The sequence below is a fragment of the Miscanthus floridulus genome, chromosome 5, assembly GCF_019320115.1.
Source record: "Miscanthus floridulus cultivar M001 chromosome 5, ASM1932011v1, whole genome shotgun sequence".
Taxonomy (NCBI): Eukaryota; Viridiplantae; Streptophyta; class Magnoliopsida; order Poales; family Poaceae; genus Miscanthus; species Miscanthus floridulus.
The window spans coordinates 118,660,718-118,687,351 of record NC_089584.1 but is presented as its reverse complement, the minus strand read 5'-3'; the positions used below and the strand labels follow the sequence as shown (position 1 = coordinate 118,687,351).

Below are 26,634 nucleotides of genomic sequence, written 5' to 3'. Positions count from 1 at the left end.
CACCATTAAGCTATTAAAATTTTGTTTCAGAAAGATCCAAATGTTCCAATTGAAGAGAAAAAATCTCCCAGATCAAAAATATTATGTTATACAATACTAAGATTTATTGTATAACATAATATTTTTGGTCTGGGAGCATGGGAAAACAGAGAAAAACGAAGAAATAAAAAACATGCTTCATGGGCTGAATCTATTGAGTTGATTTAGGGCTACGGGCTACTTCAGTAGGGCTTGGTCCTGGTTGGACCCAGTCCAGGTACATCTCAGTTGGGCTGCTCATATCTATCCACTAACTGGGCTTGTCCACTCAGAAAGGCAGAATCTTAGGAGACATAGGTATAAATCTAGATTTTGATTTTGAAATATTAATCTTGTCAGTTGATATTTTTTTTTTTGTATTTTAAGTTAATGTTGAAACTCCTATGCTTAACTTATCTTATTAACTCTCCTTTTGTATTTTATGAAAAACAAAGATCTTAGGTTCTAGATTGCACTCTATGATAGCATAAATGGTCTTCAGGTCTTGTATCTTTCTTTCTGACTTTTTAAGATTTTTAGAATTTTTTCTAGCATGTCGTCTCGTGAGAATTAATATGGAGACTACATTGTGGACTTCTAGTTAGAGTTTCTAGGACTTCCCTTTTTTCTAGAATTATTTGTACTTAGCTGAAACCTAGTTATATAAGCACTTGTTTTGTTCCTTTCCATGACATCATGATCTATATATTAGCTTTCAGCTTTTGATCTTATTAGTTGCTACATTTTCTTTATCCACATATTAAATCGAAACTATAGTAGTAGAAAGTGTCGTTTCAGCTTGAACTCGTGGCGCTCAAGATGTTGAATTTGCTATATCAAAGAATTGTAAGTGTAGTAATATTGTTTTAGAAAACAAAGAGTGCTTAAAATTAAATTACCAATATTGATATGACATAATATTTTGGTTAAAATGTATTAATTTATTTATAGCAATTTACAAAATTGATTGCTACGGAGTACCTATATAACTTAAAGTGAATTGTCAATATCATTGATATGTGATTTGTCAAGAAAACATTTTTTTCAAACTTGATAACTATTCCATCCATTTCAAATTATAAGATATTTTGGCTTTTCTAAAGTTATGCATCTACAAAAGTCAAAACATCTAGAAAGGTGGAAATATTTATTAAAAAATGAGGAAATATTAAAATAACCATTTATCCTAGTATTGCTTGTTTACTTGGTCTATATAGACATATAGTGGCGCATATCATTATACTTAGTTTTAATTTAACAGTGGTAAAGTGTGTAACTATAAATATATAGTAAAGTTTGACCAAATTTATAAAAAAAGATAACAATGTTTATGCCAAATGAACCCATTATGAAAATATATTGTATTTCGTTGTGTATCTTATGATACAAATTTGGTGTAAAATCTTGATGCTCTTTTTTATAAATTCAATCAAATTTAAAGATGTTTGACTTAAGACAACTCTAGGAATTGATTTATTCAAGAACAGAGGAAGTATATTGAGATAAACTTAGAACCATTGCTGTTGTACTTTACTCTTCTAATATATTGAAGAGATGAACTTAGAACGATTCTGACATCTCATATTACAAGCTAGGGCAAACAAACCACACAATCCCATATAATTGCATGTTACTTCGGAAATCACAAATGAAGTAACACAAGCAATAACATGTAGGTTCTGGTAGCTTTTTAGCCTAAGCTCATATCACTCAACAAACTTCAAGCTTGCTACCAAAAAAAAACTAGTAAGCCTCCTCCAACTAACAGAAGAGGTTATACTTATACATCCATACTTCCCAAGACCACAGCCAGAGAGATTCAGATTTCAGAACAGCACCATGGCAATGACACCAACAATGCTAATAACCAGTCCAATACTTGCCTTCAACCCAGCCGCTGCGTTCAAGCCCCATACCCAGACGTCGTCGATCACCGGCCCACACAGCGAGCTGTGGTCGTCACTCCTCGTGTTGTAGTACACACTGTAGAATGCCACACGTGTTCTCTCAGCACGTGCAGTGAACGTCACATTCGCAGCCTGGCTGGTGGCGTTGCCCATTGGGGAGTAGTGGAAGTTCAGAGCCTGATCCCCCGCGAACGCCATGACGGCCATTGGTGGTTGGCACGAGTCCCCCCGCCGTGCCCAGTGTGAACGTCAGGCTGTAAACCTTCTGAGGGGTCGTCTCAACCATCTGGGAGATGATACCCTCCTTGCCTGACAGAAGCTCAATGGCACGCTTCCCCTGGGGAACCTTGTACTCATCAGAGTCTATGTAGCGGACGGCGCGGTTTGACTCGATCATCCAACCAGGTATGGCAGATGTCTGCTCGTCAAGGTTAGTTGGGAGCAGCACGCCAAAGCTCGTGTTTGGGAACATCCATGGACCCTCCTCAAAGTCTCCATTCAGCACCACGTTATCTGTTGACAACAGAAACAACATCTCATAACCTAAGAAATGAGCTAGAACACTTCAGATTGTACAAGATTTGCTGAAATCAATCGTAACACACAGCTGGAATGAAATTGCATTTTTGTGTTAACTTCTAATAAGGGCGTGTTTGGTTTGCACCTCCTAAAGTTTAGTCACCTAAACCACCTCCTAAACTTTAGTCACCCCCTGTTTGGTTTGGTGCACTAAAAGAGACTAAAAGAAGCCTTTTAGTCCCTTTTAGTCATGGTGTTTAGCTCCAAAGTGACTAAAAGGTGAGGCAGCCTGACTAAAAGGTGAGGTTTAGTCCCATTTAGCAATATTTGAGTGACTAGTTGGCTAAAGCCCATTTAGTTTCATTTAGTCAAAGTGTTTGGATAAAAAGTGACTAAATGAGACTAAATGGGACTAGATTTAGGAGGTGAAGAGTGAACCAAACACCCCCTAAGTCACATACCCTTTGGTTTGTCTGGAGTGAAGAGCTTCTTGACAGCAACGTTGTCTAGGATAGGACCACAAGTCGGATCATCCTCCATGCCAGGGTTCATGAATTGAAGATGTGCCTGCTCTTCTGTTGCCTGAAAAGCCAACGCGTACGCATCCCAGCCTTCTATGTTGTACAATGTCTGCAAGTCTACTGTCTGCGATACGCCACCTAGCACGGAAACATTCAGTGCCTCCAGTTGTGCACATGTCCGGGCAGCGCTGAATGTGATAGCATACTCCGAGCCCTTCTCAACATCCACCACCTGCCCAACGCTAGCATCATTCCCTAGCCTTACAGCATGGTCCCCTGCCACAGAAATACAAATGTTTAAGCACAACTATTGGGGGGGAGGGGGGGGGGGGGGGGGGGGGGGGGGGGGGGGGGGGGGGGGTGGCGGTGGACAAGAGCGCTGAGGGGATACCCTGTGGAACAATGAGGATCATGCCACCCTGGTGCTGGCCTGCTGAAATGAGTTCAACCGTGCCATTGATCGTCCAACCAGGGATTGACGATGCACCCTCAGCAACAGATGCAGATTTTACAAAACCACCGGCTGGTGCTGTCTCAAAGTCACCATTGCTGAGCAGGCCTGTAGTGCAAGAAATCACTAATCATTGTAAGTGTAAATTTAGTATTAATTTCGCTACAATCACAATACTGCTGCTCCTCGGAACACTTTCTGCTTAACGTAGAAAACAATACTATCACAAAGAGTACTTAATATCTGCTCCATGATTTGTGTACCTTTGCCATCAAGATATTATGCTGGTAGAGGAAATTATAATAAGAGACTAGCTTTGCATTTGTTGCATAGGATGGATAGCAAGTTTGACCAGTGAAATCTAGTATGCTAAGTGATAAACTCCATTTATGGCATAGGTGCTAAACGAGTTTACAGTCCACAAAGAATTAAATGACACTGAATAGACCCAGCCAAGTGCATGGTAGTATCACAGTGAGGAAACCCAACACAGATCTCATTTAGGGTATTCTTACTGGGACTATTCTGTGCTCATTATATGCAGGGGCGGAGCCAGAATTTACTAGTAGGAGGAACCAAGCGCTAAAAGGTATATTATTAGGGGGGATAAATTTATATTTGTCACTGAATTATATAGCAAAAAATCATGTGCATAAGAGAAATTCATCTAACATAGGGGGTGCTTGGCCCCCCTTAGCCCCACCCTCCCTCCACCCCTGATTATATGCAACTTCAGATGAAACAAACAATCGCAATAGAGTTTGGGAAGGTTAATTTGCAGAGCTTATACAACTGTCCTCAAACAGGAATGAGAAAAGTACAGTCTCAGGAAAATGGAGAAAAACAGTTAAACTAAACAAACCCCCCATAGTAATCGTTTTTTCAACGGCTAGATTCAGCAGTGCCTACCGGCAAAACACTAGGAAAACATGTCCAACTTTTTCTATTGTACCTCCAATGCAGTTCATCGGGGTACTACTATTAGACCACTTTACTATGCTTCATTGTTCTCACAAGGACGACCATGTGACTATGCACATCGATCTTATGTGGTGAGGCCGTGAAAGTGAAACATCTACCAACCAACCATCCTCCCCACTGGGTACCCCATGAGTGGTCCAAACTCCAGACCTAAATGTCCAGAGCACCATAGATCATGGCGTGAATATGGGGAGGTGATGAAGGTACGGACATAAATAGATAGGCATGGACCACCACAAGCACGGTCACCCTCTGAACAAGCTATTTGACTCTCACGAGAGGGTTCAATGAGCACTCTGCAGTATGCAATGCAAGGTCAGCTGTGCTTTGCTGTTCCATCTAGATCTGAGTTTACTACAGCAGCACAGATTTCCTTTTGACTTTCTTCGGACCTCGTCCTTTGCGGTGGTGTCATAAACACCTATTAAACTGAGTAGGTGCGTGTTTCAACTTTAAAATAAAAAGCCCATGGATTTATTTGTGTAAACTACGTGGGACTTCGTCAAGACAAGATTGATTTTTTTTTTGGGGGGGGGGGGGGGCATTGTTTTACATCCACCAGAATGTCTTTCTGAACTTGCAAGGCAGCTCACTTCACGGTTACTAGTCATTTTCAAACACAAAATGCATCACATGATTCACATCAGCAAGTGCGAGCCTTAATAAGTGAATGCACTGCAAGAACGAGCTCATGCAGTATAACGGAGAGAGGAAAGATTTGGTACATTTCCGTTTTGGGGCAGAGGTGGCACAAGCACCAGGGCGCCAAAAATATTCACAGCTCAGCACTTCACATTTTTTTGTCTGAACTGAGGTATGTGTTGGGAAGGATGAAGTGTGTGCATAACTACACTGTGTTTGAAGCTACCTAGTATCTGGTTGATCCTCCCTGCCTATGAGCAAACATTTAGAAAGATGCCACTGTACTTAGAAAGGAGGAGGAGCCTCGCTTTGCAGTTTGCACAGCTCCTCCCCCTTTCTCGCCAGTGCAAATATGTGTGTGTGCTCTAACCAAAACCAAATGCACAAAGTTACGTTCTTGTACTACATCAGACATCGCACCAAACAGGCAAACACTAGTGCTAACACTACTTTTCCGCTACCCTCCTAAAACTTTTTGCAGTTAGTGCTTCGCATGCTCGTAAGCTCAGCAGTGCTAACAAGAGGAAGGAGCTGAAATCCCATTTCTTTCAGCCGGTGAGATCTGGTGCAGAGGCAGGCAGAACAAAGCCGCCGTCGAAGCTGTAGCTGAAGATTTCACAACGATGCGAATCGAGCCGGCTCCACTCCAAATGAGCGGTTGCGGCAGTAATGAACACATTTAAGAGCAAAACAAGCAATCGGTGAAGGGAGGGCGAGAACAGAAGGGAGCAGAGACTATACCATCCTCCACCGGAGCCGCCGAGGCCGGGCGGGCGGGCGCCGCCAGGAGAAGCAGCGCCAGCAATGCGAGCGTCTTCCTCGCCGAATCTGGCTCCATCTCCTAAACCCCCCCTCCGCGCTCCCTCGCTGCTCAGCTCCCTCCGACACGGAGCACAAGCTGCAGGGGACGCCGGGACGGGGACGGGGACGGTGTGGGAGGGAGTGTGAGACGGACTGGGGAGCGGGGAGATAACAGACAAGCGGGCACTGCGCTCAAGTGCTCAACGCTGGCTGCTACCGAGCGGTGCCGCGCCGTTCTCTCGTCTGGTCTGGGTTGGAGCTGGAGGCAGCTTCTGCTCTGCCCCGTCCCACGCCCACGCCCACGCCCTGCTTTTTATGGGGTCACACGCTGATGGCGATTCCCTTTTCCTATATGGCTCTTTGCTGGCCACTCTCCCCGCTATTCTATTTTCACAGGGCCCCTGCGTGAGAATTGTGTCAACAGTGGTAAGGCCAATCGGTTAGGAATCCGTATTTGGCATGGTAGCATTTTCGTTTGTATTTGATAATTATTGTTTAATCATGGCTTAACTAAGTTCAAAAGATTCGTCTCGTAATTTACAATTAAACTGTGTAATTAATTATTTTTTTATCTATATTTAATACTCCATGTATATGTCTAAAGATTTGATGTGATGGAAAGAGAGTGAAAAAACTTGCAATCTAAACGAGGCCCAATACTACTGCAGGCTCTAGAGACGAGAGTGCGCCTGCCTTTCGCTTTTTGCAGCCGTTTCGGTACCACTTTGTCGAGCACGGAAAAAGGGAATGGGTGGTTCTGTATCATCGAGTTGGCGAGGTCTTTTCCCCGATAATTACTTGAACTCTTTTTTTCCCTTCCTTTCCCGGCTCTTTGGTCCTCTCGGGCTTACCTCATATTCAACTTATTTTTTGAGTTAGAATAATATTTTTCTTTCACACCAATTCAGTTAGAATAGTATTTTTCAGCCAGTTTCAATCAAGTTTCGAACCAGCGAGGAGCCTTTGCGTCTTTGCTGCTCTTCGTGTGGACGCGATGTAGGAGCAGTAGTACTAGGCGACACGACGAGCTTATGAAACTCAGCAACAATACATGCAAGCCGATAAGGCCCCGTACATGGCGCAATGCATTCACTTTAGTCAAGCGGTTGGGGACAAAGCGGCTGAAAACCATCAGCATCTCCAAAAGCGAAACCAATTAAGAGCAAACAAGTGAAGATGCCGGGGATTCCGCCTTATGCAATCTATGGCGCGGCATCCATCACCATTTTTCATCATGCTGCTGTGCTGCACTGCAAGTCTCGCTGAGATGGCCAACAAGTCGTACTACTGTCTAGTGTCTACTCAAGCACAAGCGAGTCTCGCTGAGTTGGCCAGTACTTACACTGCTCCTAGAGGTTAGGGCACTGATGACAGAGCTTAATCAATCATCAGACAGGCCAAGTTAAGGGCCGTGTCCTCCTTTTGGGAACTCGGGCAAGCCGTGTCGCCGAGCGCTCGCTCGCTTCCGCTCACACAAGAGCTGCTATTCACCCTGTTCGTTTGTTGGTTTTAGTTAGGCTTATTCAACCGGTCAATAGTATTTTTCTCTCACAAAAAATCAACACCAGTTAATCCAAACCAGCACCAGCACCAACCAGCGAAGAGGGTGATTGTGAATTTGGGATGTGAAAATTCAGGCCTTGTTTAGTTCCACCCTAACTTCCAAAAAGTTGCTACAGTACCTGTCACAACGAATGTTTGCGGCCCGTACATGGAGCATTAAATGTAGACGAAAAGAAAAACTAATTGCACAGTTTGGTGGGAAATTACGAGACAAACGTTTTGAGCCTAATTAGTCCATGTTTAAACACTATTTGTCAAATAAAAACGAACATGTTACAATAGCTCCAAAATCCAAAATCCTCCGACTAAACGAGGCCTCAAGTTCGGATACCAACGGCAGGAGGAGACCGGACCGTAGTGAGAGGGAGGATTTTCTTGCCGTTCTCACATAGGAGCAGTACAACTCCCTCCGCGCCACTGCGTTCTGCTGCTCCCAAAGGTCCAAAGCCATGAAAGCGCGTAGCCGTACTCGCGCACTCCCTCTACGGCCTCGAGGATCGGCCACCAGGATCTCAGGACATGATGTACTACGCGATTCAGACGCCCCACATGCGTGGTATTGACTTCTACCACCAGCAGTCCAGTAAAAAAGAGCCGCTGCCACAGGTAATAAGTACTGTGAGTCTGTGACACACAGTTACTGTACACTGCTAATCCGTTGACCGGAAAAGCCAAGCAGCCCAGTTCTTGTTCTTCCTTCCGCTGACAGTGCTCACCAGCCACTGCTCGCTGTGCGTGTTGCCATGGAGGCATGGACAAGGAGGTCAAGCCAGGGAAGGTGGCAGCTCCATCCTTTCCACGCAATGATGCCTATCCGACAGCCCGTTCGTTTGGCTGTGGCTTATCGTAAACGATCATAAATTTTTAGCTGGAACAGTATTTTTCTCTCACACAAACTAGCCAGCGGTACTTTTTCACGAACCCACAACAATACGAACCAGCCAACCAAACAGACTCCCGATCCATCCAACCACAGAATCCATGCCAGGGTCACATGATCTCCATCGTACTCTCGGGCGCGGTCGAGTTGGCGAGCGAGCGTACCGGGGGTGGCGCGATAAAGGATCACGGGTTACTTGGCGGAAATCTTTCGCTCCTCCAAGTCCATGACACGACAGGGTAGAGCAGACGGCTTTGATCGCCTTTTTATGCCCCCAGCCGAGAAATCGGCGCTTGTTTACCACGTCCATTGATTCTCCGTCCTGCTTCGGTTGGTGTTGGCGTCCGCACCTGTTGGAGCCAACAACAATCTCTTGCCATGGATGTAGCATGTGCTAGCTGCCTCGTACTCCCTCCGTCTAGAAAATAATACTCGTGTCGATCAAAGTAGCTCAAATTTGATTAAATTTATAGTAAATAGTATTAATATTTATGTTTTCAAATAAATTTATTATAAAGATATATTCTATGACTAATCTAATAATACTAATTTTATATTAGAAATATTATTTTTTATATAATTTTGATCAAAGTTTAAATTAATTGATTTCTGGTTGTGAAAACAAACCACAGCACAGAGCACAGCCTGTAAAATTCACTGGTCAGTCCCGGGGCTACAGTAGCATTTTCTTTCGAGGGGTCTATGAGAATTCATGCACCGTGGGCATATTGCACAAACAAATTCAACTATTCAAGGGTCCATCACGATGGTCCCACAGTTTCTCTTATTTTATTGGGAAGGAAAGACACTTGCCCGGCTTCCCCGACACAAAGGTTTCTTCAGTTGCAAGACTACCTTTGATTGGTCCAGGGCACCTTAGTCCATAAATTCTTTTCTGGATGGACCTACCAAACTTTTCGTAAACCTACGCACGGCTCGTTTGGGCTTGTTTGGTTTTGTTTTTAAGCTTGTTTTTAGTTAACAAATAGTATTTTTCTCTCACATCAAATCAGTTAATAGAACTTTCAGCCATGGCTTATAAGCCAAACACGACCGAGCCAATCCACTGAACAAGACTTGTCACTTGTCCATATATATTTGTTGGATTTTCATAATACGGCGGTCATGAGTATTCATCCAAGTTAATCCACTGAACTCTGTATAGTCCTCTCGATCAACTCAATTTAAGTTATTATTACTAACTCAGATAACCCCGGAAGCTGCAACTCATGCACTTCAGCACAAAATACAAGATCAGGTTACATTTATACAAACATGACTTGGACTATTTGGAATGCATAATAGTTGATATTTTTCATGAGCTTAATCAAACTTACAATAGTTTGATTTAGACTAGATCCTAAACTACACTCTTTTTTTTAGAATGTAAAGTGTAGCTGACAAGATTTAGCTTACGATAAGACTACTATATTATTGTGAGCTAGAAAAAAACTGTCTATTTGAAGGAGTTTATAAAACATTGTAACTCTTCAAAAAATAGCTTTGTATGTAAGCTCTCACCAATTTTAAAAATAGTTCGTGTTTTTAACAAAGACAAAGAATGTAAAAATATTTTATTTGTGTATGTCCGTTGGCTTGTGCAAATTGTATTATCTAATATAGAAAAAATTAGAGTACGAGCTAATGTTGTATTAGCTTGCTTTAAGCATTGTATACAAGCCTATATAAGAGCCTCTACATACAATTAAGCATGGATAAACTGTACTATTGCATTGCTCTGCCCTCTGCTCTTCCATCGAGTGCAGCACCGCCTTTTCAAACTGTCATCAGCCCAAACTATCACGAAGCGAGTGGTCGCCAGTTTTTTTTTTTTAGAAAAAGGTTGGATTTTATTAAAACAAAAGTTTTACATCCAGCCCCTGACAGGGCACCCCTAAAAGAAAAAAAAAAAGTTACAAATGAATTCACTGAAGAGCACCCGGAGACCGTCGCTGTTGCCGACCGTTGTTGCCGCAAGCCAGATCTTCCCCACCTCCCGCAATGAAGAAGACCCAGGATGAAGTTCATGGCCGGATCCCGAATCGATGAAGAGTCAAACTTTTAAGAACGCCATCAATAGCACACCCAAAGCATGTAGTTTATCCGCTGAACGCTCAGGCCAAACCTCGATTTCACTAGGATCAGCCGCCGGTCGCCTCACCGGCCAACTCCAGCCGACAAGCAACTGACCCGCAAGGAGGATCGAAGAACACCAACCCGTGCAAAATGAGAAGGTGGAGAAGTAACCTCACGAGACAATTCCACTCAACGCCGCAGCCATCAGAATCACCTTGAAGGGTCAAAACAATCCTCCAGGCTCCAGCAACCACATCGAGGGCTATGGTGCCAGCGCCGCCACTGACGATATGGGCACGGACGGCGCAGTGAAGCTCATATAGGATTCGAACACCAACGCAGAAGAAAACATCGAATAAAACATCGCTGGTGCTAATCCCTCTGCATATAACACCATCATCATGCACGACACGTACAACAACAGCCACCCAGCCCCAACCACCTCCGACATAGGAGCCCGAAAGGAAACAAAAGAGTCCCGACGAGCACCCCACCGAGAACAAATCCAACCCTAACATTATTTTTGGGAAGAACAGAAACCAAGGTACAGAACCAAGCACGTCGATGACGCCATCGCCGGAACCATCGGCATCGCCCCAATCCGCCTTGGGAGGAGAAGATCCACACCACAACCATGCCGAAGAGCTTTTCCTCAACGAGGAAACCCCCCCAACTTAAAAAACACATACTAGAGCTATGTATGTACACCCATACCTCAACTCTCCAGTTCCTCACACCTCCACAGCCAAGAAGGCCACCGGAGGCCAAGAAGGCCACCGGCGAGGATGAGCCGAATCGAAGGAACGCCTTTTTCGTCTCTACATTAGCGAGCGAAGGAGGAAGAAGACTCTGGAGAGCACATCAGCTAGCAGCTCAGGCTTGAGTGGTCGCCAGGTGGTTACGCAGAGCCCAGGGAGGCCACGACGCTACGGGCTACAGAGACAAACCGACAGCCCAGTGGGCCGTTCAGCCGCCGAGAAGCAAACCCTCTCTCGCCTCGTCTCGCCCTGCGTCCTGCCCTGCCCTGCCCAGTGGGTATATGGCCCAGACCGCCACCCGGACCTCCTCGAGCCCGCGGCCCGCATATCTATGAATATAGGTATCTGCAACCGACAGATAGTTTCCAGTCCCATTTTTTCAAATCGCCCTCCGCCCGAAGCCGCCAGCCGACGACTACGAGCGGCGGCGGCACCTCGGCTCCCCTGATCTCCCCCAACGGAATGGACGGCCAGGCTCCACCTCTTCTCGACGCCGTCGTGCCCGAGCCCCTTGCAGCCGGCGACGAGCTCCATCCGCCGCGTCCTGTCGAGGTGGAGGACGCCCTGCCCTCCGGTATGGATGGCCAGGCTCCACCTCTCGACGGCGTCGCGCGGGATCCCCTTACCGTGTCCGACGAGCTGCAGCCCACGGGCGATGTGGTGGAGGAGGACGCCCTACCCGTCGCGCCCGACATCGTCAAGGGCGAGGTGGTGGAGGAGGACGTCCTAGCCGTCGCGACTGACATCGTCAACGACGCCTCTTCGGAGAGCCCCGAGGCTGGCAGTGGTGGCGTCGTGCTCACCGACGAGCTCCGCGACCGCATCGTCAAGCAGGTACGCTCTCTGTGGACCTCCCCTCTGCAACTTCTCTTCCCATATGCGCTGTTTCTTCTCAATACGTTGACTCCTAAATTTCTGTGTGATCGTAAAGTGCTTATCTGATATACTTTGGGTTCTGAAACATGAAACACTTCTACAATTTGCAGGTCGAGTACTATTTCAGCGATGAGAATCTTCCTACGGACGAATTCCCGTTGAAATATGTGAAGAAGAACAAGAAGGGCTTTGGTACGTATTTGTTGCCTTAGGTTATAAATTTTAGCATAGACACTGATAATGCAATGCTGACTGCTTCAGATATTCTAGTTACTTAGCTGTGTAGGGTGTGACTATGAGACTGTAGTTGTAACAGAGTGTCTGGAATTCTGTTGGTAACTGTTTAGTGTTCAGGATGTATTTTATTTTGTTCTACATCACAATTATTTTCTGCTAAGATGCTTGGATTAAAATATCCGGTTCTCCAGCATTGATCAAGGCGCAACTCTTGTTCTCCTGTAGTGTTTTTTCCTGCATTTAAAACACCAGTGGTTTATTTTGCCCTAGCAATCGTACATGCGGAATGGAGATGAAAATGATGAAATGTGACAGGTACTTATGATGAGGTCTTTGCATTGGTACTCCTGGTGCAGCTTTCTTTAAGTTGTGCTGAGAAGCTTGTTTAGATCTCTGTGAATACCAAATTTATGATTTCTGATTCACTCCGTTCCATTAAGAAAATGATGGACTGTGGAATCTTCTGATTGAGCAATTACATAGTGCTTGCTAACTATTTAGAGCCTTTGATACTTTTTCATGTGTGTTACTGAGACATACTATCTTTGGTTGTGGGACCATGAAGATATGCAAATCTGACCCCGGAATTGACAAATGTTGCCTGGTTTTCTGCCATGGTAGCTTTGTCTTTTTTACATCACTGGGAAATGATATGTACCTTACTCATCTGAGTTGTCCCTTACCCCCATCATATTTGATCAAACTGAATGTTTACTACCTTTGAGGTGGGTGGCATGTGCGTATCACATATAAAGGATGTTTTATATACTCCAGAGCTGCAGTTAGACGAATTTCTATAATTGATCACATATAGGATGTAAATTTTATGATTAGTATAGTGGTTTCAGGGACACTGTATTCAGTGTTCCCATTCTCAGTTTTTTTTAGCCTCGTCTCAAATTTTACACAGGTCATAATATAATCTGAACTAAAAAAATGCCTTCTTCTATTATCTAAATCAGACATTCAAAACAAGGCCTAACTTATGTGGTGTCCTCAATGGTGAGGACTTAACTGAATAGTTTGCACTGAGCTGATGTTTTTGTTCGTATTGATAATGATATTTGTTGGTTTCGATTCAGGTTTCGTGTTAATACTTTTCTCTCTTTTTTTATAGCTTATGCTTTTTTGTGTGTGTTTCTACATTAGACATTGGTGCATGTAAGCTGTATTTTGTAAAAAAAATTTAAAAAAAATCATCACATGTTGGTTCTCTTACATTGCACACTAGTGGCATTTTGCTGCTTATTAAAATCAGAAGCATTAGCTAAATAACAAGACTACATGAGTTAATCACTGTTTATTATTTTAGTGCTCTATGTTCTATATTGAGAAGGGCGGGCTTGGTGCAAGCGGTAGAGTCTTACCGCCTATGACCGGAAGGTTCCGGGTTCGAGTCGCGGTCTCCTCGCATTGCACAGGCGAGGGTAAGGCTTGCCACTGACACCCTTCCCCAGACCCCGCACAGAGCGGGAGCTCTCTACACTGGGTACGCCCCTTTATGTTCTATATTGAATGAATACACATCGACATTTGCTGCCACTGGATTTATTTTACAATATGTATTACAAATGTGAAGGGCGGGCCTGGTGCAAGCGGTAGAGTCTCACCGCCTGTGACCGGAAGGTCCCGGGTTCGAGTCGCGGTCTCCTCGCATTGCACAGGCGAGGGTAAGGCTTGCCACTAACACCCTTCCCCAGACCCCGCACAAAGCGGGAGCTCTCTGCACTGGGTACGCCCTTTTTTTTTATTACAAATGTGAGCTCTCTTCTAATGGCTTTTTTTTATTTAAATAATAGTTCCTATTGAGACCATCGCATCATTTAGAAGAATGAAGAAACTCGTTCAAGACCTAATTGAAGCTGCACTCAGGACATCACCAAAGCTGGTAATATTTTGCAATTTCAATCTGTGCTGACACTTAGAATTTCTTACCGTTTGTTAGTAATGCATGTACAATTGCCATGCCAGGTTTTATATCTTTGTGACATAATTGTCTGCCCATTCTATTTTAGGTTGTAAGTTCAGATGGGAAACAGGTCAGGAGGTTACACCCGTTGCCACAAAAAGAATTGAAAGATTCAAAGGTAAATAGCTGATTCCCTCCTTATTGGAATGCACTATACCTAGGGTATCTGAATTGCGACAACTTAAAGAGAATACATTGTATTTGCAGAAAAGCACTGTTTTGGTCGAAAATCTACCTCCAGATTTCTCCATGGAGAGTATTCAGGAAAAATTTGGTACAGTGGGCAAGTATGTTGTCTGGACATTCGTAGTTGTATGTGCTTCTTTAAATGTTATTTTTTCGTTTTATAATATATTCTGATACTGTAATCTATCTTTTCACATCTCAGAGTTGTGAACATAACAATTAATGATCCAGAATTAGTGAAAGAATCTTCAACTGCTAAGAAGCCTGATTTCAATTTAAGTTGTAAGGTATGATCTCAACATCATGTTGTATTTTCATTATTGAAGCTATTTGCTAACGTTTTAATTGGAGACTCTTTCAATTGTGCTTCCTACTCCCAATTACCACAAACAATAACATATTTATATCTAAATTCCAGGGAAAAATACTGTTAGATTATGTTTGTTATATTATCTCTGCCAAACAAGTTAATGAAGCAGATTTGCACAGGTTCATGTACTTGTTGAGTATGAAGCAGTGGAGGCCGCTGAGAAGGCTGTGAGTTGCTCATCTCCTATCTAATAATAGATTTGGTTTGTAAGTCTAGAATAATCAACTTTTTATTCGATTATCTGTTCTGGTCATATTAGGTTACTGTCCTAAGTGATGAGAGCAACTGGAGAACTGGGATGAAAGTCAGGTTTCTGCCTAAACAAAGTGTAATGGGATCGGGAAAGTATAACAAACCTTCAAAAGACAATCAGGATAAAGTTTCCAAAAAGATCGATCAGAATCTACATTCAAAAGAAGACCAGTGTATAACCTCAGAAAAGATATCCAATGCTGATGCAGTGGGGAGTGCCAAGGACAAAGAGAATTTGAAATCTGTTTTTACCACTGAGGTCTGAAATTTTCCATACTCCTAACTGCATTTGTCTGTTGACTGTGTTCAGTTATCAGCTTGAAAATAGTATATGATAGCTTATGTAGTGCATCACTTGCTGTTTTCACTTTCTTGCTGATAGTTTGGGCCTCTCTTCTTGAACTATTCTATGCTGGGAGCTTGGGACTGAATAGTTGATTTGCATTATTTCCTAGTAGAATTTTTTTCTAATCGACATATTATGACTATTTGCATCCCAAATATTGCACTAGATATATTTTTGCTTATAGCCTGTTGGTTATACATATAGACTGAGCATCATGACCAGAAGCCAAATTCTAGAGGACGAAAAGGACGGTACAAAGGTCAAGGTCAGATGCAGCAAAATACAAACAAACAAGGTATTCATAAAATTAAATGTACTGAATTCGTGAATGCTATTTTCTTTCGTAGTGATACACCAATGCTATTTTCTTTTACATGTCATGAAATTTATTCTTATATCTATGCCTAGGTTTGCAAGTTCTAATTATTTTAGGTCATTGGGTCGACCCAAAAACTTGCTCAGATGAACTATAATTGCATTTTACGTAATTTGGGTGAGGGGGAAATGAACTAGAATGTCATTCAACCGTAATTAGTTAACTGACCCAAAAAACACCATTGGGTACCCCACTTGCATCCTTATCTATGCCATTGAGACTTTTTTTTTGGGTGACTTATGCCATTGAGAGTTGATGGTTAGTTAATTCTCATATTCTTTCTGCAGAGCAGTGAGATGGTTTATGTTCCCGTTATTATTTGTCGAAACCACAGCTTGTTCTGTTTTTGTCTAGACTAAATGATCTTGAATTCCATAGGTTTTTTTTTTACAATGTCTTGTAGATGAATTTCAGCATGATTTTTTTTTTGTCCAGAGTAATAGCCTGGAATTCCATAGGAACACTTCCTTTCATCTGCACAAAACTTTGATCCTCCCCTGTGATTTCGACAAACATGTAAAAGCTGCTTGAAATTTCAATAATTCATACCCATTCTCAACATATCCGAAAGGACCAAAACCAATTCCTCACATATATTGTTTGTATTTCTGCTAGTGTGGGATTGATATAATTTGTTTTCTTTATATTATTTGCATATCAGGAAGTTCTGATTCTGAGTCATTAAACAAGCCTATTCCTGGACCGAGAATGCCAGATGGAACAAGGGGCTTTACACTGGGACGTGGTAGATCTCTTCCACTACAGAAATCTGAGAAGGCTGAAGAGTAGAGCTACCCAAAAAGTCCTGGTAAAGAACCTTATCCAAAGAAGCTGGGCAAAATCTAACAGAAGACCTTTTTTTTTAAAAAAAAAAAACTAAAGAGCATCCAAGCTGTTCTGCATGTAATGGAACACAGAAGAAAGGGTATCTGGAAATGGCTTGTACAGAAACGCACTTTTGTGTGGGATAGTTCTGAGTTCACTCGTTTGGAACGCAGTAGAACCTTTGCATGCTTTCCTGACTTGCATTGTGTCATATTATCATGCAGCATTGCAGCCCTGTTTGCAATTTATGTGGCCTGGGGCCGTGACCCTGCACCATCCGGGTCTACCACGTTGGGAGCCTGTTCTGCTGCGAGGAGTTTGGCCCACCCTTATGGATCTGTAGGTTCTTTATAACACATGATTATAGGATTGAAAAAACATGAATAGAAAAAGCAAAGGAATATAGTAGGAATGCATATGCAAAACAGAGAAACGAAAACATAGGAATTTTTTAGGAATGTGTTTGGATGTGTTGTAGGAAACAAGAAACAATGAGGTGGATGTTTACCTTTTTGTGGTTTGCCTCACGCAAAAATAAAGTTTCCTAAGTTTGTCCTGCAAACGATTCCTGCTACTCAATACATAGGAATGATTGTCCTGCAAACGATTCCTGTGATATAGGAATGAGAATGTAGCCCCGGCGTCAGTGTCCCTCCTGCCTCGATGAACCGGGGTCACCGCCTCACCGGCGCACTGAGATCAACCAAGCATGAACATAGTCGGGATAATTTACTGTCATCAGTCATGGTTTAATACCATGTCGGATCTTGATCGAGCACGCCCTGTGACCCTAGGGTGGTAATAAAGCATTCACGTGATCACGTCTGATCGTTTCTCAATCAAGATTGCAGCAACCAGGGATAGCCAGCAGCTACGTAACCTACACCTACGTGCATGGCCGGCGCTGCAAGACTGCACTGCTGCTGTTGTCGGCTACTATTATGATGTCCGGTGTGCTCGAGTTGCAGTTGATTGAACATTTTTCATCGTGTGTTGTTTGGTAAACCGGTGAATTGTGTGCGCACGCGCGTGCGTGATTGTTGACACTTGACACCAATCACACCAACTAGTTTGTCTTGCACGGCCCTGCGAGGCAAGGATACTCGCTCGAATCCATACAACAATTACGGTTGAAACTTTGATATGCCATCACTTATGGACCAGGCTGATTTTACGATTAGTCAGTGGAATCTACAGTCTATGTGATTATCTTACCGCAGGATAACCTCAGTGCATGCGCGGCGCAATGTGTAGCAGTTTGCTGCCCACCCACCACTTCTTCCCCGGCCCCGGCCGCACCCGCCCGCCAGTCCGGCGTCCCCTGTCCCGGTGAGCGAAAGCGAACGAAGAGCCCAGGCCCGCCATGCGCCATGGGTATCGTCGCCCATGGCCCAAGCCAGGCAGACCATGTGCGGCACCGGAAAAAACGGAAGATTTTTCTCTACAGATTGCCGGCCGATGATTCCCGGTAACTATCGCAGGCCGAAGACGGGCTGGCCATTGACGTACACCGTTGTAGGCCATCATGACCCTAGCTGCTACTACGTCGCCCGTACGTTGTCCGCATGCACTCTGCACTCACTGGTCACTGCAAAGCGCCGCAGGACCGCAACGCGACGTCAGAGGCTCACAGCGTTCTGAGTGGCTGAACCTGCACCCACACCACGGTAATGGCAAACAGGCCGACCCTTGGAGCTGCTAGGCGCGCCTACAGGGTACAGCCCCCCCTGCCTGTACCTGGACGATGCAGAATTGAATCTCGTACAGTACAGACACAAAGACGAAAAGCCATTCCTGCTCAATCAATCAGCTCCCTTGAGCAACAGAAGCGTGGTTTGAACGTCTCTAACAGTTTCGTGCTTTCCTCATCCTTAATCCATGCTTGCTCCCAGCAAAAGCAATCTCTGATCCAGACCTATGGATGGCGCGATCAGCAACCAATGCTGCTGTCGAGTGGTGATGTCCGGTCCACATGCCGCGTAGGTGCGAGACCGCCCGGTCACCTGGCCCTCAAGGCCTCAACCCCTCATGGCCGACGCAACTCACCCACAGCTCCTGAGCTGGCACGTCCCACCCTCACAGGCTATAAGACACGAGCTCCTCGCTGCCTCAGTCACATACCCTGCCATGCATGATCAGTGATCTGATCTCCTCCTCTCTGTAGGTCGCTCCCACTCCCGCGCGTACATGTAGAAAAAAGAAACACCTAGAGCTTGGATAGAATTTTGATCGATAGCAGGCAGCAGCAGAAACAAGACGGCGTCATGGAGGAGCCGGAGATCCACGGCGACCTCCTCATGGAGCTCCTGGACACGTCCCTCGCCGCCGAGAATGCGGGCCACCAACAGCTTGGTTTGGTGGCCGACGTCGACGGCGACTGCTGGATCGACAGCCAAGAGAGCTACGACATCCACGCGCACCAGGACTGCGAGGACTGCGGCCTCGACGGTGGCATACTGCCCGACTTCGTCGTGTACGGCGGGGGCGCGCGGCTGAGGTCCCCGGCGGCGCCGTACGTCGTCTTCGACCACGACGACACCCTGGAGTGGGTGGATACGGCCGACGCCGACGACGCCATGGACCCGTTCACCAGCGAGTGCGGCACAGGGGGCTGGTACATGGACGGCCTGGTCATGGCCATGGAGTGGGAGGAGCAGGACGACGGGGGGAGCGGCAGCTTCCCGTTTGAGCCCTGCTACGGAGGGAGGGGGGGGGGGTTTGGTTGCTTAAATTATAGTCGCTGTATACATAGAGTATTAAATATAGATTAATTATAAAATTAATTATATAGTTTACGATTAATTTACGAGACGAATCTTTTGATAATGTTTGCTACAGTAAATATGTGCTAATAACGGATTAATTAGGCTTAAAAATTTCGTCTCGTGGAATACTGACGAATTATGTAATTTATTTTTTTATTAATATCTAAACACTCCATGCAATATCCTGACACTCCTCTTAAATTTTAGCCGTCAGATCCAAACAGCCCCTGCAGCCTACATTACGTCGTCCGAGCACACGTGTCAGTGTTCTAGTAAATTTGTGCCGCACTGCCGCCTACTAACTACTACTACTCCCCGTACTTACTTTGCGCCGTTTTTGCAAATTCAGCGTATTATGAATTTGCTGAAGAGAACAGGACTTGTGTGCCTTCTGTGGTTAGTTTTGTGTGGCTCAGAAGTATTTTTAGTTTTTTTTTCTTAAAAAGCTTTGTACTAAATGGAGTGCATTCTCCGCATTAATATTGGCCTTGTTCGGCTTATCCCATATTCGGTTTGTTCGACTTCTTTTTTCAACCGAAACAGTATTTTTCTCTCACAACATTTCAGCCGGAACAGTACTTTTCAGCCAAGTTTGAGACCAACGAACGGGGCCATTCAGGTATGCTTCACTGCCTGCAGTCAGCTTCAGAGCTGTGTTCAGATGGTTTATGCTCTCGAATCAAAACAGAGGCCTTGGAGAATGTAGTGTATATAAGGTATCACCTGTCTTTAGACATTTTTTTTAGTTGTCGATCTATACTTGTGTCTTGGTACAGTTTGTACGTGTGTGCAGAGAACTGTTTAGTGTTTCATTCAGGCGGAGAACAGCTAGAAACCGGGCACACAGAGAGCTTGCAAGAATAACAGTAACTATCGCAGCATGCTGTCGCAATAAAAGGCGTAGCTTGACCCGGTCAATGGGGACTGCACTTCTGCGCCACCGTGCGAATCGTTGTAGTTGTACGTCGTCGTCCTGATACCGTCGACAGGAACCGAAGATAGCAGGGGAGGCGGGTGGTTGCGTGGATGTTTCTTTGCTCTTGATGAGATGGGCGCCGCTGCCGAGCGTCAAGCGAAGCTGCGAGATGCTCGATTTGGGGCGCGTTTAGATGCAAAATGTTTTGGGTTGTATTCGGTAATTAGTGTTTAATTATGGATTAATTAGATTTAAAAGTTTTGTCTTGTAATTTCTCATCTAACTGTATAATTAATTTTTTTTATCTACATTTAGTTGGCTTCGGCGCTAGGCGGCGGCGCCGCGTGGCGCGTCCATTCAGTGCGTCCTCAACGGCACCGAAGAAATCGCTAGCCATTTAAGCCGCTAAAACAATAAAAAACAAGGTGAGAGAGTGCAGCCCCTTGTATCCTGTGAGATAGAATTTCTTGGACAACGTACGAGACTAGACTAGCGATGGACTCGCTAGCGCTGTGCTCTGTCTATCTTACAACCAATAAAAAATCACAAGACTGGCTATTTGGTAACGGCTAGTTTAGCCTATGAAGCTATAAATAGAATGTGGTCTTATCATGGCGGGGGCTAAGCACCTCGGGAGACTTTGTGTTCATGCCTGTGAGTGTATGGGAGCCCTCTATCTCACATATGCTTGATAGTGATCATTTGATTGTGTGAGAAAGCGATTTTAGTGCGATTGCATCGTGAGGTTGCATCGAGTGGCACTAAGTGATCGAGTTACAAGTCGATGGTGCTTGTTACTCTTGGAGGTTGCCACCTCCTAGACGGCTTGATGGTGGTCTCCGTCGAAGCCCGCAAAAAGCGTGTGCGGTGCTCCGGAGAAAAGTTTTGTAAGGGGCATTGTGCTCGCCCCGCGGGAGCCGCAAAGAGCAACTCTAGTTGAGCGTGTTATTGAGCCACCCTCACTTTTTGGATAGGTTCTTGTGGTGCCCGACGTGCGGGCTTGGCGGGTGATGCCAATTAGTCGCCGAATCACTAAGTGAGCGGTCGACACAACAGGGACATAGCGTGTTGGCAAGCACGTGAACCTCGGGAGAAAATCACCGTGTCAACCTTATTCTTTCCGTTGGTTTGCAATCCCCTTACATAAACTTGTGATTACTTTTATATATATTGTGCTTGTATAGTTGCTCTTGTAATTAGTTAGCTTGTGTAGCTCACTAGTTACCATCTTGCTTGTGTAGCATAGAAGTAGCTCCTTTGCGTAGCTCATTTGGTTTGTGTAACTTTGTTAGTCACTTTGCTTAGTTTGTGTAGCTAAGTATTTACGCTCTCTAATTTCATATTGGTTGCCTTGTTATTGAGCATTGCTAGTGAGCTTAGTTGGCTTTTGTGCTTTTTCTTACTAATATGTGTAGGAGCTTCCTCATTGCTTGAAATACTAGTGGCGTAGGTTGTATGACCTTGTTCCTAGAATTGGTTAGGTGAGCTCTAGTTAGTCTGACACCTTTGTTGCTTAATTAGGATATTTGCAGGGTGCTAGAGAACATAGATAGAGGGGTGTAGTCTTGGCTAGACCGATAATTTTAATTCCACACTTGTTTCGGTTAGCCGACGCGATTAAGTTTTAGAAATGACTATTCACCCCCCCTCTAGTCGTCATCTTGACCCTACACAGACACCGACGTCTGCCATACCAGAAGAAGATGACGCAATCTTCCACGTGCATCTGACATTAAACAGTATTGTGGACGCCTACCATTATCTGGTACCCGTCGGCGTGGGCAACAACGTAACACCCTAGGTGTTTGGCTCCTACAAAATTACATCTCATTTCATAAATAAGTGCATCATCTATCTCATCATGCCATTGTTACTGAAATATGCATATGCAACATTCTCAATTATGTTTGTTTCATACTTGATTGTTTGTGAATGGTAGTGATGCAACATGTGAATGCAACATGAGTTTCTCTTACCTTGAAACATGGCAACTTGGTAGTGTAATTTGATAAGTATAAAATTGCAACAAAGTCATGAAACATATGAAACATGGATTTGCAACATTAGGGTAAATTGAGTGTTTTGTTGTTTCATCACATGTGATACTTAGAAGTTAGTGTAGCACTTGTGTAGAGTGGTTAATTATGGTCTAATACACCTTAAATACACTTAGGGAAATTGATGGGACATTGTTCATGTGGACCAAAATGACTAAATTGCCCTCTAGGTGGAGGTTTGACTTAGGATGACCTCTAGAGTGACACTATTTGACTGATTCAAAAGTCCAACCTAGAGACCTTGCATGGATGTGCACCCTTTACCAAAGTTGTAGCCAATTTATCAAGGAACAAAAGTCTCAATATGACCATCTCATGAAAATGGCTAGAACATACTCAAACAGGACCCACAAGTCAGGTTTCCCTGCTGATTTCATACTTAGAAAATTTTCTAAGTCATAAATACCATTCTAGTTGGATCGAGCCAACTTTGGCTTGATACAACTCATGATCCAGGGAGAATTAGTTGTTGATTTCTAAATCAAAGTTGTAGCCCTACCATAGCTCTACAACTTTTATATACATTACTTCCACTGATTCATCACAGTCTAAGAGATCCAATGCTATCAACTTCGCCTGTCAGTTGGTTCATTTGAAAACTGAATCGAGTTCAGACAAGCTACAGTGTTCGACATGTTCAGGGTTCGATGGCCGCGTGTACGCCACGCATCGCCGGTCGCCTGATCGCGCCACGGACGCCCTGGCACGACTGGCCACGACATGAGCACCCCATGCGCCTGCCGACCGATTCATAGCCCATTTTCTCCATTCCTTCGCCTCCACCGCGCGCAGCAACAGAGCCGTAGTAGCTTCGCCATTGCCGACTGAGCTTCACTGTTGCCTAGCTCGCTCGCCACCACAAAAATGCACCGGCCAGCTCGTCAATAGCCCTATCGTGTTCTCCTCAACCTCCTCCACCTCTTAGCCGTGCCGATTAGGTCTTGGTAAGGGCGCATTTGCTGTTTCCACCACCGCCGCCATGATGGGACCTCGCCGAAGTTGGCGCTCCACGCGGCCAACTACCACCGAGGCTTTCCCCTCCCCTTCTCTTTGCTTGGGTAGCATGGTAGTGGCCTCCTGAAGCTCGTACCGAGCTTAGCTGCGCTCTACGGGGCCGGACCTCACCGGAGCTGGCCAACCCGCAGCCGTGCGCCGCCATGGCCGTCGCCATTCCCCCTAGCCACCGTAATAGCCGTAATTGATGGTACCCCTAGGTGCGCATGGGTGAGGTGAACACGCTGGTATCGATGGCCTCACCGGAGCTGCCACCAGCGACAGGCTACCGCTGTCGTTCTTCTTCCTCCCCTGTTTGTCTCTCTGACTTACGGGGCCCGCTCGTTAACAGCCGCGCGCAGGCGGGAGCCGACCATGGGCCGCGCCGTTTCTGGGCCACGCTGAGTGCTGACGCGCACGTGTCGTGGGCCGCCGTGTCTTTTCGGGCCGGCCCAGCAGTAGTTGGTTAGGTTTCCATTTTATTTTGTTTTATTCTTTTTCACATATTTGAGTACATATTCAAAAATGTATATCTCTTGGTTGGTACATCCAAATGATGTGGTTCCAATTTTGTTGAGTTCCTGGTAATGTCTAGTTTATATTAAAAATATAATTTATGCCATGTTCTATTATGAAAAATGGAGTTGCTAATTATCTCTTTTAATCATGTGGAAAATAGGGGTAATTATATTTTTTTCTGTGTAGCTCCAAATGGCATGAAATTTTTGTGGTGTACTGCTCATATCATGAATAGCTTGTAGTAAAATTTTAATACATTTTGGACACTGTAGGTAAGAGTTAGGTAATTCTCTTGTTTGCATGGATGGATCTTGTGTGAATTTTCATAATTTTTCTATAGATCCAATAAAGGTAAAATTTGGTGAGTGCTATTCTTATGCTAGAATGATACTAGGAAAAATATGAAATCTATTGCTTGACACATTTCAATAGGGTTTCCTAATTATGCTAGAAATAGATCTGCCATCTGTTATTTTTGATACAGCAAGTTCTTCTTGTCCAATGGCTTTGAAATTTTTATGGTAGTCTTTGTAAAGCATGAGGTAGCTACTGTAATTTTTGTAGATTTTTCTGTACAGTTTTACTATATGTTGCTTTAATCACCTAATTAACTAAATAAATTAGAAAAGGACATTAAATAATTTATTTAGAAGTTGGCACTATACTTTCTGATGTTCCTCTGGTATGCACAACAAGTTGGTAAACTTGGTTTGGTCCAAGTATGCTTTTGCATCATCACTAAATATTTAATTTAGTAAACCTGCCATTTCTGGACAGATTCTATGTTTACTTGAATTGGATTTGGTTAACGTAAGAATCATGCTTTGATGTTTAAAAATGAATTATAGAGAATTTCATAAGCTTTTCAGAATGTCCTCTTGCAAGGCATTTGAAATTGTAGAACTCTTGTTGTGATTGAATTAAGGAACTGCTCGTTTGCATATAAAACCTTAACTGTTGATTTAATTATGCCTTTACTATTCCTAAGCTTGTGGTAATGTTCCTAGGTGTTAGGCCTTTAACTGAAGATGAGCATCTTTATCTTAGGTTATGCAAGTTAGGTAAGTTGATCTTGTTCTTCAAGTTAAGTTAGATACATGTTTTAAAGTGATTTGAATAGAGCTGTTCTTAATCGGTAAACGAGTGTCCACTGATGTTTTCGTTAAACACTTACTATGATCCATTCATCATGAGCATCATGTCATTCCTTATGCATCCATGATATTTATCTTGTGCATCGGCATACAATAGGTGTACCGGAAGGAGTGACACTGCTAGAATTCGAGGAACCGAGCGGGGAGCAGCCAACACCGGAGGTTCAGGAGGTGCAGCCCTCGGGAGAAGTGCCAGACGAGGTCACCGTTGAGTGCTCGGATCACCGTCCGTGCAACTTTGTGAAAGGCAAGCCCCGGAGCATATTAAGCCTCCTAATTTCCGAAATGCAGTTAAAGTATTATTGTTACATATATATATTGTTGCATTAAGTTTAGGTGTTGGATGCAAACACTTGCTGCATTGGTTATCCAATCCTTGTTCAGATATTAATACACTGAATCCTATATAGCTCAGGCTCGTGTAGTGCTTAGCCCTGCTTAAACGCGGTAAAAGTCAGGTGATTTCCTGTCACCTACGAGATATAGGGATATACATATGGCATGGTTGGCTATATTTGCTATCGTGGAAAAGAACTTGTCTTAATTTGAAATAAAGACCGGGCGGAGGCTTGCCGGTTGGTAGTGACTCCGTCTGTGTCGCTTAAGAAACGAATCTTGGAGCCTTTCCTGTTCATGTTGAACGCATGCCTCTCTCTTAGTTGGCCGGGTCTGGAGACCGACCACGAAGCCGAGTAGCTCACCTCAGGCTGGGAGTCGATAAGTATAAAGTACGCCTCGGAAGGGAGCCGTAGGCGTGAGTCCAAGGATAGGTGATTTAAAAGTCCTAATTATCCTGGCAGAAGGGTAATCCCTGAGAGTGCTGGCGCTGATCGAACCCGCGAATTTGGTTCCTGAGTTGTCTCAAAGGTGACCCACGGCTACCCTTGCAAAGTATGCCAGGGTGAGAGTTAGGAATACCCCCTCAGCTGAGTTATAATTCGATTCGAGTCGCCGTCTCTACCGGTTAGTGAGAACTTGACGGGCTTATCTCTAAAGTAGATACACTAAATAACATAATGGTTCAGAAATAATGATATGATGATGACAGCCTTATTATACCTGCTATGGTTAATATTGTTTGCTCCTCATAAGTGAGTGCTCTAGTACAGGTGCTAATCTAGTGGACAGATAAATGATGATAAACTTGATGCTAAGTTTAAATTGGTCACTATATTCATAAGCTCTTTTATGCAACTATGTCAAGCTAGCCCACCTCATAAGCCTTGCATGACCCTTGGTGTCCTTTATTTCTGGTTTTGACGGGTAAGTCTAGCTGAGTACCTTCTCGTACTCAGGGTTTATCTCCCACCTGCTGCAGATGACTAGTTCTACTTTGGTTGCTGCAAGTATTGCCTTCTCCCGGCTGGGGATGAAGACTAGACCGTTGGGCGTGGTCTCTCCTAGTTCTCGTACCTGATGATGCTTTTGTGGAACATGACTAAGATCTGGCAATGTATTTGAAACTATGAAGTTATGTACTAAACTATGTTGCTTCCGCAAATTTGAACTTGGTTTGTAATATTTTATTTGAACTCTGATGGATGTAATCCGAATGTCACTTGTGAAATGTTGTAACGAATGATGTGTTGTGTTGAATCACTACGGTCTTGGTTTATATGTCGAGAGTTGTTTGAAATCCTTCGTGGTTTCTGGACTACCGGGATTATGGGAGCTTA

At 44.2% G+C, this 26,634-nt stretch overlaps 2 protein-coding genes and 1 pseudogene across 2 annotated transcripts; 2 read left to right on the top strand and 1 right to left on the bottom strand.

Moving 5' to 3' along the window:
• Positions 1-1,527: 1,527 nt before the first annotated feature.
• Positions 1,528-6,137, bottom strand: LOC136453264 (protein BIIDXI-like; annotated as a pseudogene).
• A 5,442-nt stretch (positions 6,138-11,579) lies between these two features.
• On the top strand, positions 11,580-16,751 carry LOC136453263 (la-related protein 6A-like). The gene is made up of 10 exons (XM_066453842.1): positions 11,580-11,951; positions 12,104-12,185; positions 14,030-14,118; positions 14,246-14,317; positions 14,407-14,486; positions 14,588-14,672; positions 14,875-14,922; positions 15,015-15,266; positions 15,558-15,648; positions 16,391-16,751. Exons 1-10 carry the CDS (start codon positions 11,580-11,582, stop codon positions 16,516-16,518), a joined length of 1,299 nt encoding a protein of 432 aa, XP_066309939.1. The 3' UTR covers positions 16,519-16,751.
• A 1,173-nt stretch (positions 16,752-17,924) lies between these two features.
• Positions 17,925-20,628, top strand: LOC136455220 (uncharacterized). The gene is made up of 5 exons (XM_066455344.1): positions 17,925-18,022; positions 18,776-19,270; positions 19,887-19,938; positions 20,278-20,454; positions 20,551-20,628. Exons 1-5 carry the CDS (start codon positions 17,925-17,927, stop codon positions 20,626-20,628), a joined length of 900 nt encoding a protein of 299 aa, XP_066311441.1.
• The last annotated feature ends 6,006 nt before the right edge of the window (positions 20,629-26,634 follow it).